Source organism: Gopherus evgoodei, chromosome 16, assembly GCF_007399415.2.
Source record: "Gopherus evgoodei ecotype Sinaloan lineage chromosome 16, rGopEvg1_v1.p, whole genome shotgun sequence".
Classification (NCBI taxonomy): Eukaryota; Metazoa; Chordata; order Testudines; family Testudinidae; genus Gopherus; species Gopherus evgoodei.
In genome coordinates, this window is record NC_044337.1 from 20,941,260 (window position 1) to 20,955,863 (window position 14,604).

The 14,604-nt window shown below is 41.4% G+C and overlaps 1 protein-coding gene across 1 annotated transcript; it reads right to left on the minus strand.

The window, feature by feature from the left end:
- Positions 1–316: 316 nt before the first annotated feature.
- Positions 317–11,464, minus strand: PSMD5 (proteasome 26S subunit, non-ATPase 5). Its single transcript, XM_030536138.1, has 10 exons — positions 11,223–11,464; positions 10,045–10,189; positions 9,667–9,780; positions 9,000–9,128; positions 6,398–6,507; positions 5,597–5,739; positions 3,912–4,103; positions 2,957–3,066; positions 2,062–2,202; positions 317–1,524 (listed from the first exon to the last, which is right to left on the minus strand). Exons 1-10 carry the CDS (start codon positions 11,393–11,395, stop codon positions 1,267–1,269), a joined length of 1,515 nt encoding a protein of 504 aa, XP_030391998.1. The 5' UTR covers positions 11,396–11,464; the 3' UTR covers positions 317–1,266.
- Between the last annotated feature and the right edge of the window lie 3,140 nt (positions 11,465–14,604).

Below are 14,604 nucleotides of genomic sequence, written 5' to 3' on the forward strand. Positions count from 1 at the left end.
ATACATTACATGGCCCATCTAGTCTGAAATCCTGTCCTCCATAATAGTCAAACTGTTCTTCAGAGAATGTGTAAAACCTATACGGTATACCAAATTATAATAGGATATAGCAGGGACTGGCAACCTTTGGCATGCTGCTTGCCAGGGTAAGTACCCTGGCGGGTCGGGATGGTTTGTTTTCCTGCAACGTCCGCAGGTTCGGCCGATCGCAGCTCCCATTGGCCGCAGCTCTCCGTGCCAGGCCAATGGGGGCTGTGGAAAGCAGCACGGGCCAAGGGACTTACCAGCCGCCACTTCCTGCGGCTCCCATTGGCCTGGAGCAGCGAACCGCAGTCAGTGGGAGCTGCGATCAGCCAGACCTGCAGATGCTGCAGGTAAACAAACCATCCTGGGCCACCAACAGATTTCCCTGGCAGGCCGCACGCCAAAAGTTGCCAATCCCTGGGCTACAGCCATGAGTTACTTCTCCATGGCTAAATTTATGTCCTTAAACAGAAGGCTTTATGCTCTTATCACTTTTATTTAAATTATATCTGAACTTTGGTGATGTTAGTTTAAAAGTGGTAACTTTTAAAATTAAGAGATCAATTTTTGATCAAAATGACAGTAAAATCTATTTAAAATTTGGTTTCTAAGCAAACAGATTGACTAACAGACTGTGGTTCATGCAACGTCCTCTTAAACAAAATTATTTTAATTGCAGTACAAAGATAAAGGTTAAAAAAAAAGGGGGGGGGCAGCTTCCAATTTGGTTTAACACTCACTTTATCAGATAGTATCTTTAAAAACTTAAGATTTTCCATGTTCACTTTCCCCATAAGATGTAAACAACATTGAGAACTGTTTGTTTATACAAGACTTACATCCAGCAAACTGGGGGGGGGGAGGCGGGGGGGGAGAAACAAACAAAAAACACTAATTATTTTTGCACCATCTCCTGTAGGCATGAAAGCCCCCAAAAGTAGCTAGTGTAATTTTAATAAACTAAACTGCTTAGGTCAGTCAATTAGACAATGTTATATCAAAATATTATAATAAATGTACAGGAAGCAGTTTTATATACAGCATGATACTTTAAAGTGCCCTACCACTGTTTGAGAATTACTCTCCTGACTCTTAGTTATTTTCAGATTAAAACAACTGAGTCAAATGCTTTCTAAAGTTTCTTTCATGAGGTTAGAGCCCCTAAACTGTAGCCATTTTGGACCAATCACTGCTCCACTAACAATGGATTGCTAAAAAGGAAAAAATGTGATTACGCTGATATTATTCTGCCCCTTCCACAGCAGTAGTAGAAACAGCCTTAACATAATAAGGACCTTCATGCAGATAAGCCCTCAGCCTTAAGTAGTACTGGTTTCCAAATATTTCAGCTATTGTTTTGGAATTTACAAGGGCCTTGACCAGTTCATATTTGGCATCCTTTGAAGCTTTGTCAGGTTCCACAGATCTGTCTACAATATATTCCACAAATCCTGGACTGTCAAGCATCAGTTTCTGTGCCCATGGTTGGTTTGCAATAGCCTAAACATTAAGAAAGAAGAAAAATGATCAGGATTGGATTTTTAAATATGCTAATACATTGATTGTTCAGCAATGGTCTGGGATGAGAATATAACTGAAATTGGATATGCAATCTGGCAACCTGAGGATGGAGCCTAGAAGACGACACTGTGGCTCTCCAATCAAGCAGTAATATTTTAATACTAAACAGATTCTAGAGTTATTTTTCCCCTTTAGATTGTAAAAGGATTGTGGATCATCACTTTTGTGGCACCAAACAATGAGGAGAGGCTAAAACTGAATTTATTTTTTAGTTTACAAGAGGACATAAAGTGCACACCAGACTCGTTTGATGCCCAGTTTGGATTCAGTTTGGGTTTCGGTCTGATGTATGAGGGTTGGACACTGAAGACAAGCTGAAATATCTCTCACCATAGATTTGTATACAGAAGTCAGTCTACAAAGATAATATGTACACACATTATAACAACTTGATGTTATCACTAGGAAAGGAATTTACAACTTCTGGTCTCATTTCTTTTTAAAAAGGAAACTTACAGTAAACACTCTTAAAGCCCCACAGTGGAGATCAGGGAATGGCTGAGTACTAATACTCCTGAAGAGTTCCAATGGCTGGCTAGACAAGGCAGCAAACCAGGATTCAGTCATTCCTAGCAGGTCTTCTGTTTGCTGGTCTGGCTACACATGGAGAGAAAGTATTAAAGAGGCTAGAAACATTGTAATGAATAGTTTTTGCATTTTTAATATTCGTTCTCAAGAGTCAGGAAAATTATAAAGGAAAAAAATCAATTAAAACTAAGTCACCTAGCCAATAGCAGTTTAAACAAATAATTTTAAGTATCAAATTTACTTTTCCCCACTTATGCAGTTCACTTTTTGTATTTCACTCAGTTTGGAGGGTAGAATTTTCTCATGGATTCTTAGGAGTTTCACTATTACTACTGCTGCTGAAATTCACAACGCTGCAGGGGACGTTTAAATGAGGATGCTTCACTCAAATGAAAAAAATCTTGAAACGATTTCTATGTACGTTAAGTGGGGTGGGTTACACAACCGAAATATTACATTCTGGTGTTCAAGTGGCTTAAAGGGACATTGTAAAACTACAAGTATTATGCTACATGCACTTTCTTTTTCATTGTAAAGTTGTCCTATTCTGAGCAAAGTGACAATTTCATGGAACTTTAGAACTTTGTATTCTGAACACTGAAAACAGCTACTGTTTAGCAGAAATGTTATCATGTATCTGCTAAGCATGCACACTTCACTTACATGAATTAAAACCACAATCTTACTCTTCTCCAGCAAATATAGTATTTTTTTTAAATAAAAGTTTAAAGAGTTCATTACAAAAACAAACTATTAAGAATCCTTGGCTTAGCCTCTATAAAACACACAATTGTGTCATTTCTCTATATTTCAAACAACTTACTGGCAAGTAAAGAAGAGATGATATGGCATCCAAACATCGAAGTCTTAGCTCTGCTGGTGGATTCTTTGCCTGGTGCCCTATTCTGTTTAACAGCTGTTGAAATCTACTCCCTTTGAAAATAAAAACATTAAGAAATTTTCATTTGTCATGCATACTCCCAACATACTAATAAAATCTCCAGTAACTTCTGTATCATGTCAAGTTATCAGTATTACAGTAGACTGAATTAAATGCTAGAGAAAGAAGAGTGCTGGGAGGCACAGCCTGAGCAAGAGCAGTTTCAGATATACTATACTGACAATACATATAGCTGCCATCTGTTGGTATGGACTTTCTCCAAACTGGGTTAGATTTGAACCAGTAGTGAAAAAACTTCTGTATCTCATTTCAAGTCCTTTGGGCCATTTTGGTCAGCCATTTCATCTTATACTAAAAGAAGTCCTATAAACTTCAAAAACAAAGTGATGTTACCAGGAGACACACAAAAGCATATTCATCTATGCCTGTATGCAACAGATGTATATTACATGGCTGTACTTTCTTTGTCCTTTTTAAGAAAGCATATCATCACGGAAGAAAGATAAACATTTCCTAAAATTACAGTGCTGTTGTGGACTTGCATTATGCTGCTCACCGCAATACGAGGAATTCTAGCTGACAGCCCAAGCTGCAGCTCTGATACTGCCATGTGTTTCATGAACATGGTTTGATCACAGCCAGTAATGCCATATATATTAGGCTCCTCTTCCCCTATTCTCCCACACTCTACCAAAATTAAAGAGAGAGACTGCGAATAGAAAATTATTATCCTGGTGCTTTTCAGCTATTACAACAAATAGAAATCTTTGGTAAGTAAATATATTTTAAGGTCCCTTTCCCCACTTCTGAGTGTGAAAGTTCCTCAGTAAGCACTCCTCTGTCTATTAGGATATAAAGGAAAAAACTTGATGCAAACCAGCTTTCTGTAAAACCTGTTTTCCTTCCACATTTGATCCCAGGATTGCAAGCGTGTCCACAGCTACTCCAATCATGGTTGGGTCATGGCCTTCAGCCATTCCAAATACTTTTTCCATAAAGATGGGATATCGTTCACAGATCTGCTGTGGGCTGTCTACAATAGCCAGATTTCCAAAAAATTTTACAAATCCTACCAAAAGCAAAGCAAGAAACATTCAACAGAAAGGAAAAATAACTTCAGTAACATAATTTCAAGTCAAAACCAGGAAAAGATACCAAAAAACTTTCACACGAATGGCATAATTAAAGAAATGTGTTGAAGATAAAATTGTTCAGCTGTAAAAAGGTGGTATGACTGTGAAAGGACACCACTAGATAAAGTCAGTATTTTTTAAAACAAATGTGTATAGCACAAGCAGAGGCAGTGCAAACTACTCCTGCATGCTCAAAATCTCTTAGCCTTGTCTAGATATCTGTTAAGTGGTGGTGTTTTTGTAACTCTCTTATCCCAGCTTAGACATGCCCCCACAGTATACTTCAACTTTGCTCTAAAAGTAAAAGAGTTAATTTTCCATCACTCACTTAATCCATCACCTCTCTGCTGAAGCTGTACAGGCAAAGGTGTCTATTTCACACAAACAAAGAAGTCAATCTACTAATAAATGCGCTGACCCAAGCACCACCGAGTTCCACATAAAAGTTACACAATTATAGGTGGTTGGATCCTGAATTTCAGATCAAATTGCAGTTGCTCAATGTTCAAACAGGATGTAGTTCATTCATATTCCCCAGTCCTTTCCTGACCACTACCCATTTAAAAAGACTAGTACTTTCTATAAGAGACACTGACAGGTTAAAAGTAATATTTAAAAAAAAAATTTCCTTAAGTCACTAACACCTTAGATATTAAAATTATTTATGATGTTTGCTTCTCATTTCAATCACCTTGGACAATGAAAACAGGACTAGTCAGTCTCATTTTCTGAGTCTCAAAAAAAAAAGTTTCACTCTCAATAAAAGTTCAGGAGAACATTTCTATTAAAAGGGATATCCCAACTTGAAGAGAAACAAAATTATTTCTACCAGAAGATTTTTTTAAAGACGTTCTTTTACTGCAAGTAACACTTCAGAACACTATAAACTGAAATACTGGAGAAAATGAAAGAGTGGTTGTTGGGTTTTTCTACTATACACTAAAATTTTGTAAGATGCAGAGTTTCTTCCACTCGTGCAGGAGTTTCACACAGCAACAGAGATGAAAACTTACATTTAAAAAAAAACAGTAAAAATATAATTGCTAGTTTTTGTGTTTTTTCAGTCATCTCTGGGCAGTGGAGTACCTCAAACTTCTTTGAATTTACATTTTTTAAACTGACTAGGTTTCCAGTTGTTAGGGTCCTTTTAATATCTTGCTTAGCAAGACAAGAGCAATTCCTCAGCTGTGTGCCTACTATACCTGACAGTGTCCCTGTAACTTATCTTTTTCCAGTGCCCTTATGTAAAGGAGACAATCATGTTTTAGACCATTCATAAACATTTCAGGTACATATACATTTATAACATTCTTACTATCAAAAATACACATTTCCTCTCAGGACAAAAGGCTCAAAGCCCTTAGTCTAACAGTTCTTTAGAGGTGGACAACATTACACAATGCTGGAAACAATCAATGCATAACATCACCTGGCAAATAGAAGCCTGAGAAAGGATCAGAATCTGCCCCAATGATTATATTGGAAATTTTATCAATGATTCCTTGTTGGGCAAGATATTGACGTCCATGCTTAGTGTATGCCAATGAGGTCACCATCTCTATACTGGTAGCTCTACAGAAGATAAAGAATAAATGCTCATCTGGCCTAGTTCATATCCTTTTTAAAGTAACCTAAATATCTAGATAATCTCAAGAGATTGATAAAGAAAATATGTTTTAATCTTTCACAGTTGTCATTCTAAAGCTAACATGCTCCTAATATTTATATTGCAATAGTACCCAAAGACTGCAATCAGGAGCACAGTTCTAATACACTAGGCACAGTACAACAACAGAAAGACATGGCCATATCCCAAAGAGTTTAAAACAGAAGTATTATCACTTAAATTCTGCCAACTAAATTTTTAAAAATAATTGACCTGACTTGTGAGGATGTGGGGGGTGAGGACCTGCATGCATCTCTGATTAAATGATCAAACTAAGATAATCAAAGTGAAACCCCAATCCAGAATCAACTTTACTTTCAAATTTAGTTAAAATCAGTATTTTGTCAGTGTTCAATTCTCTCCAGTACAGCTTCTTGTGCTTGTTTGGACTAGCACTACAAAATCAAATAAACATGAACAGAGTTATGATTTCCTATACACCCCCCCCCCCAGTTAGAATACAGTTGTTATCCAACGCCTTTTAAATATTTTTTTATGGATCCTTGTCTAGAAAAACAATTTAAGTACAATCTGCTTTTGAAAATAATCTCACTGTCAACATACCTGACCAGCACATCATCTCCAGTCAGTTCTTCAATTAGCTCAGATATTAATCCACTGTTTGCACAGTAATTCAAAGAATCTGCAGACACCGAAGAAATCTCAACAACTAACTAAAACATAAGCACAGGAAGGACAAGTGTACACAAGCATTTGCGTAAGAGTGAGTGCTCGCACACTGCATTGTTTATAAAGTTATACAGACCTATACGTTATATATTCCAAACAGAAGTTTTGCCTGAAAACATTATTTATTAACCCCCATCCTGCTTTAAAAGCTTATTTCACTGATAAGTCTTCAGACTGCAGTATGTTCTTTTGCTTTCTTCTTACATCCTGCTTTTTCCCCCACTTTGCTCTGCTAAAAATGCCAGCCTCTCCACTCCCTTTGTTTCTTCCTCACACGTTTAAGCTCTGTGACTGCTCCTTTGCTACCCACGTACCTGAAGTTATAAACCTATTCTAATGTACCTAGTAGGACAGTCAATTAATCGCCATTAACTCACACGATTAACTAAAAAAAAATTAACTGATTAAAAAATTGTGATTAATCACACTATTAAACAATAGAATACCAATTGAAATTTAAACATTTTAACATGTTTTCTACATTTTCAAATATATTGATTTCTATTACAACACCGAATACTGTGTACAGTGCTCACGTTTTATTATTTTTATTACAAATATTTGCACTGTAAAAATGATAAACAAAAATAATATTTTTCAATTCACCTCATACAAGTACTATAGTGCAATCTCTTTATCGTGAAAGTGTAACTTACAAATGTAGATTTTTTTTTTGGTTACATAACTGCACTCAGAAACAAAATGTAAAATTATTTAGAGCCTACAAGTTCACTCAGTCCTACTTCTTGTTCAGCCAACTACTAAGACAAACAAGTTTGTTTACATTTACGGGAGATACTGCTGACCACTTCTAATTTACAATGTCACCTGAAAGTGAGAACAGACGTTTGCATGGAACTTTTGCAGCCAGCATTGCAAGGTATTTACATGCCAGATATGCTAAAGATTCATATGCCCCTTCATGCTTCGGCCATCATTCCAGAGGACATGCCGATGCTTATTAAAAAAAATAATGCGTTCATTAAATTTGTGACTGAACTCCTTCGGGGAGAACTGTATGTCTCCTGTTCTGTTTTACTCACATTCTACCATATGTTTCATGTTATAGCAATCTCAGATGATGACCCATCACACGTTCGTTTTAAGAACACTTTCACAGCAGATTGACAAAACACAAAGGTACCTATGTGAGATTTCTAAGGATAGCTACAGCACTCAACCCAAGGTTTAAGAATCTGAAGTGCCTTCCAAAATCTGAGAGGGACAAGGTGTAGAGATTGCTTTCAGAAGTCTTAAAAGAGCAACACTCCAATGCAGAAACTACAGAGCCCGAACCACCCAACCTTCTGCTGGAGGCATATGACTCAGACAATGAAAATGAACATGCGTCGGTCCGCTCTGCTTTGGACTGTTATTGAGCAGAATCCATCATCAGCATGGACGCATGTCTTCTGCAATGGTGGTTGAAGCATGAAGAGCCATATGAATCTTTAGTGCATCTGGCACGTAAATATCTTGCGACCCAGGTATAACAGCGCCACGCAAACGCCTGTTCTCACTTTCAGGTGACATCGTAAACAAGATGTGAGCAGCATTATCTCCTACAAATTATAACCAAACTTGTTTGTCTGAGTGACTGAAGTAGGACTGAGCGGACTTGTAGGTTCTAAGGTTTTAATTTGTTTTATTTTTGAATGTAGTTACTTTTTGTACATAATTCTACATTTATACATTCATCTTTCATGAAAAAGATTGCAAAACAGTACTTGCATTAGATGAATTGAAAAATACTATTCTTTTGGTTTTTTTACAGTGCAAATATTTGTTATCAAAAATAAATATAAAGTGAGCACTGTACACTTTGAATTCTGTGTTGCAACTGAAAACATCTGAAAATATAGAACACATGCAAAAATATTTAAACAATGGTATTCTATTATTAACAGTGCGATTAATCGCACAATTAATTTTTTTAATTGCCTGACAGTCCTAGTGTCTAGCTCTTATTTTAAATCCACACCCTTCTTCCCCCGCCCCAAAGAACTCATTTCCACAAGGGCTTCAAATGTTAACCCATGGCAGTGATTTACCATCCCTATTCCCCATTCTTTTTTTAAAGAGATGCACCTGTATTTTGTATTTGATTTATAGTGATATCTATAGGTGCCCATCCTAGGCTCTGGGCCCCCATCCACCATAATTTAAAACCAAAATGTAATAGGGAACAGCCCATAAATATCCTCTAGACCTTCATCCCACCATTTCAAAACCCTTTGAGGTTTGGGGGTGGGAGGGACAGGGGACGGACGGACTGTGATTCATAATTTCATAAAGAATTACAGTATGCTCCTTTCCCACCCCCTCCCCATCTTTCTTCCTTCCAGAAAAGTATAAAAATTTTCAAGTCAGTTAAAAATGACAGATAAGTTCCATCTCACAAACACCCCATTCTGAATTACAATGCACGAGAGTCATGGTGCCCTGTAAAAAATACCAAGAACTACATTGCTCTTACCTCATATACTCTATATCGTACAACATCACTTGTTGCCATGACATTTTTCATGTCAACTAAAAAACTGCTTGCAAATAAAGCCTCCAGCCCATCTTGAGTCTGTGCTATTCTCGACAGTGATTTGATAGCCTACAAATAAACGCAGTGGTTTGTGATAATACAGACACACAGTAGCAGAACCAACTGTAGAATGAAAAAGCAAGACAATAAGAGTCAGTTGACCTGTTCTTTTCCAGTAGGCTAAATAATACATAAGACATCTAGAGCTAGGCTTTATCAATGGGAGAAGACTGAAAAATATTGGTCTCTCTGCTGAGACTGGCAAGAGTGCTAGTTATGCTGGTTTCTGTGATGTGAACAAATCCTTCAGGAGTCAGACAAGAGACCACATCAATTCACTTCACAGAGGAGAGTTACCAGACAGCAACGACACGGGTATGTTAGAAGATTTTACCTAAAGTGACTTCAGAGCCTAAGACACTTAGATGCTTTTGGAATTTTTACCCCAAGGCTGATCCCAGTCTCCTGGGCTATCCAAGCCCCACTGCTCTATTATCCAAGAATAATCAAGGCTGCTAACTCAGACATTGTAGATACAACATAAGATACTTTGAACCTTTCAATTAGTGTGAAAAAGAAAAAAGCATGTATTGTTTGCAACACTTACCTCTTTAGCTACAGCTATTTTCTCTCCACCAATGCAATAAATGATTTGCCTTAGTAATTCAGGATTATTGAGAATTTCTCTAACGGCATCTGAATTTTCAACTATTCTTCCAACCTAAAAATTCAGTTGAACATATAGGATTAGTTTGTTTCCACCAGACGCAAAACATCAACATGAAGAATTTCAACAAGTTTATGTAGGATTTCTAACTAGAAACTATATACAAGTAGCAATACAGTGCTTTTGTGCTACTTTGATACTGGGAGGTAAAGAATTAAACTGTAATAAAAAAAATTGGTAATAGATTAAAACTAGCCAAGAATGGTCAAAGATCTAACCTATTATTTACTATTTCAATACAGGAGTTATGGTCCATACCTGAGCTATAGTAAGAAGTTTAACTGAATCATCGGGATGAAAGAGTCCTTTTTGAAGTTCTTCTCTGAAGTTCTGGATTACATACAATGGATCCACTGCCTGAAGAAACCGCTCCAAGATAGAAACACATAAAGCAACCTGTTCTCTGTTTGCAGGGGAAGGAAAAACAGACCTTAGATCAGTGCTCCCCAAACATTTTAGAGTCACACCTTCTCTTACCCCTGTCCGTGTACACACACACCCCAGGATTGGGGCCAAGGCTTCAAGGGGGAGGGAGGACGACATGGACAGGGGTAAGGGAGCCAAGGCTGCAGCCACAGCTGTGGACAGGACTGGGAGAAGAGCCCTAGCTGGGGCCCTGGGCACATGGTCAACAGCCAGGGCCCTGGGCTGGGAGCTGAGGTCAGCAGCCAAAGGGCACTTCCCATGGGGGCTCCCCCAGGCCTCAGCTGTGCCCCCCAAACGTTGCTCCATGCCCCCTTAGAGGGGGACACCCCGGTTTGGGGACCTCAGCCTTAGCTAAAGAGTAATTTAAGGCAAACAGAAACAACTCTGTACCACACAAAAAACCCTGTGGCTATTTCCCACCAACTAAGCTTTGTCACCATTCTGAATATTGCAGAATAATCTAGATTTTACTACTACAGACCTATGCACTTGCAAAACAACTTTGTACTGTCCTGATTCTACTTCCTGGCAGTGATAATCGCAATAGTTTATATTCAGTAAACAAACAGCTCCTCCCACAACCACCTAATGGAGTTTCATCCGCATGTTACAGATGGGGAGACCATGGCAGAGAGAAAAGATCTGCCACAGGCCAAACAATGATTCAGTGACAGAGCCATGATCAGAGAGAGTCCCAGGATCCCAGGGCTGTTGCACTGCTGGGCTCTGCCTACAGGACTGTCACACAGTGACACCCAGCCTCTCAGGCTGCCGGAAAGCGAGGAGCAGAGCACCACCCCCCGCAACAGCACGTGCCACAGCAGCCTGGCCCCACCTCGCAAGGCGCCCCCCCATAACAGCCCCCGACCCTCGGCCCCCACCCACCGCACAGCGCTGCCCCGCCCCCACCGCATAGCGCCCCACTTCCTGAGGTGCCCCCCGTACCTCGGTGATGCCGCCTCGCCCACCCCGAACCCCAGCCGCCTCCTGCGGTGCCCGCCTCGCCCAACCTGTCGTTCACGTTGAGCAGAGCGAAGAGGCTTCCGAGGCGGATGTCGGGCGCCCGCTCCCTCAGAGCGCTCAGCGGCAGGGCCTGCACGGCCACCCCCAGGGCCCGCAGCTCCTCCAGCGGCTCCTCCAGCCGGGACACGCGGGCGAGGAGCTCCAGCGCCTCCTCCGCCATCTTGGGACCCGACCCAACCGAGGGAGAGAGTGTGGGACTAGCAGTATCGCGAGAACTCCCCTAGCAACCACGCTGGGCGTAACTAGGGGGCTCCTTTCGCGTCTGGCAAAAGGTAAACAAAATGGCGGGCCCCTGCACGTTTCTGATTGGCTGCTGTAAAGTGAGGGGCGGGACTAATTAGCAAGTCCGCCCCGTGGCCTCCTGTGAGCAGTCCCCCGGGGGGAGGGCGGCGACAGAGGAGGTAGCCAGGCCAGGACGTCTGGCAGCCACCGCTGTCACTGTGGGGTGTTAGTGACGTCACGCCATGCTGGTGTCTGGCCCCCGCCCAAGGGTGGCTGCGGGGAGCCCCCGTCAAGCCCGCCCCAGACACCGTGTAACGAGCCCGGGCTGCTGGCGGGGGGGAGCCACCGCAGGGAGGTCACATGGCACGCCCGTCCTGGGGTCTCGGGATGCTTCAGCATCACCCCCCACACACCAGCCCCCGCTTTTAATTCTCAAAAAACAGAAGTCAGGTTTTTAGCCCCAGAACCAAACGGCCCCGCACTGGCTCAGTCAAACACACAGGAAGGTCCGGGGTGTTCACAGAGCAGCCTCCGCGGCCGGTCACTCAGCTCCTTCCCGAAAGGACTTTTGGAAAGTCGCGGTTACTCGGCTCCTTCCGGAAAGCCTCCCAGCTGGGAAAGTTGTGAGGCGCCAGCAGCGTTTCTGGGAAAGCCGCTCTCAGCTCACTGAAGACAGATTCACACTAACTGCCTTTGGTTGTAACTTACTCGTGTATTTACACTTTGCACAATGTTATTAAATAAAGAAGTGGTGATAAATGTAAAATGAAGGTAATATTTATCCCCTGCTGAGTAATCAGATGATAAACAAGCAGGCTTTGGTGCAGGAAAACTCTACAAGTGGGGGTGGCAGGAGAAAAGGGAATTCTCCCTCCACTACCATGGAGTATCAATACAGCTGCTCCGTGCTCTGCTTCCCACTATTTGGGGGTTTTGATTAGTAGAGTTTGGCAGTTGTAGTCCCCTTGGCCTAGATTGTCCTAGGCAGCATTGCAAAGTGATGTGCAGGAGTATAGACTTTCCTTGTACGGGCTGTCCACATTCCCTTATCACATCTGTGCAGTGTAAGTCTGACAGTTCTGTTGTGCTGAGGATGGTCTGTGCCTGAAGGGGAGACCAGTGAAAGAAGAAAATGTGTCGTCTTTCAATCTACAAGGAATAGACCAGGCAAATGAAGCTTAGCAGATACCTGAACATTTCCATTTTGTAAAGGGTTCTGAATGATCTATGATATTAAGTATCTCTAAAAGGTCACTAACAGTAGCAGGGTAATTTGGCCTTCATCCTTTGCCTGGGAATGAGATAGTTAGCAGTACCATAATTGTAGAAAGTTTGGTCTAAAGGTAGACTTAGACTGCTGTGCTAATAAGTTTGCAATGCTCTGCTGATTAATACATTTTCTAGTAGCTTGAGAGACCTGACAGTAACATAATGCAGGGAGAGTTTGAGATAGTATGGCTGTCTCTATTCAGGCATCAGAGGCGTAGCTGTGTTAGTCTGGATCTGTAAAACCAGCAAAGAGTCCCGTGGCACCTTATAGACTAACAGACGTATTGGAGCATAAGCTTTTGTGGGTGAATACCCACTTCGTGGGATTCATGTCCCTATTTATGTACAGTTGAATTCTTAAAAGGACATTGTCAAAAAGTTTTAGTCCTAAAATGCCTAATACTACTTTGCACTTTTATAGCACCTGCTGGGGATGTCAAAATGCTTTAAAATATTCATGAAGTAAGCCCCAGAACACTCCATTGTACAGACAGAGAAAACACGGCACAGAGGTTAAGCGACTTGCCCAAGGTCACCCAGCAATTCAGTGGCAGAGCTGGGAGAACTCAGATCTTACTTCCTGCCATTTAGCCACAACTACATGCTTCTGCCATTAAGCTTTGTGTTTAAGAAAAAAGGTTTTACAGAGCCTATTAGAAAGGTTTAAAATAAATCAAATTCAATTACTTTTAAAAAAATTAATGTAAAGCAATCCCTTGCAACCTAAAATCCAAAACACTTTCTGACTCTTGTGCATGGGAAGGAGAAAGTGAAGCTGGCTAGAGATAAACATGGAACTGTTCAGGCTAAATGTGTTGTCCCAACTGACTGAAACCTTGCAGACACACAGTGTATGAGATTGTTAATCCGGAAATAACTTTTAAAACCTACAGGGTTGTTAACAGGAAAAGCTGTAATTAAAAGCTAGGAAGACTTTCTTTTAAAATGCTTCTTAGTTTTGTGCACTTTCAGCACAGTTTTTTCTTCACATTCAAGTATCTTATTCTGGGAGGCAGGAGCTAAAAGCACCCTAGTTTTACTCACATTCAGCTATCACAGTGATGGACATCATAGGCTTTGGCCAAGTCAGTGAAGGTCAGTGTCAAGTTCCTCATCTTTTAAATGGAATAATAATAATATTTGCCTACATTACAGGGTGTTTTGAGGATTAATTAATTATCCAAACCCTGACTGATTTACTCCTGAGTAGTGTCAATGAAGCCAATAGCATGACTCACATAACCTACAGAAGGGAATTTTTAAAGGGGCAGAATGTCTTTTCTCAGCGTGGAATATAGCCAGGCCTCAGGGAAAGTACTCTGGAGTCTCCAATGACCAATGATTAGTGAGCTGTCCCTAAAACTACAAATCTAACGCTTCCCCCCCTAATCAGATTCTTCTGTGTCTAAGAATGGCAATGTACATCTCCCAGTGTAGCCTCAGTACCATTCCCTGAGCCAGCGGCCCCCAGCCCACCTCCCGGGACGGTCCCTTTTATAAACCCTGCCCAGCCCATCCCAACCTTTTGACAAAACTGGGCATTTGTCCTGTCTGCTCTTGTCAGCTTGATCAACCAGGACAAATGTCCTTTTGTCACAAAAGTGGAGTGCGGAGGAACAGGGGGTGGGGTGGCAGCGATGCCAGCCCCGCTGAGTGGGGGAGGCAGAGCTCGGGCGGGGGGCAGACTGGGAGCGGGGGCCCTCAGCCTAGCCCCACACAGTGTCCAGTTTTCCCGGGGGGGGGAGCACTGTGATGCATTCTGCAAAGCGAGGAACAGGCTGGGCAGCACATGATCCTTTCCTGCAAGGGGGCAAATCCCAGCTCTAACTTCGGGCTGCCTGAGAGCGGCTCCTGCTCTGTGCCCTCGCCTGGCCCAGC

Excerpts from the sequence above, each read along its gene's own strand:
- PSMD5 (XM_030536138.1), bottom strand. The coding sequence starts at position 11,395 with ATGGCGGAGGAGGCGCTGGAGCTCCTCGCCCGCGTGTCCCGGCTGGAG. Across the intron at positions 9,129-9,666 it reads AAATAGCTGTAGCTAAAGAG|GCTATCAAATCACTGTCGAG; the intron begins GTAAGTGTTGCA and ends GTTTATTTGTAG. Across the intron at positions 3,067-3,911 it reads ACAGGTTTTACAGAAAGCTG|GGAGTAGATTTCAACAGCTG; the intron begins GTTTGCATCAAG and ends TTATTTTCAAAG.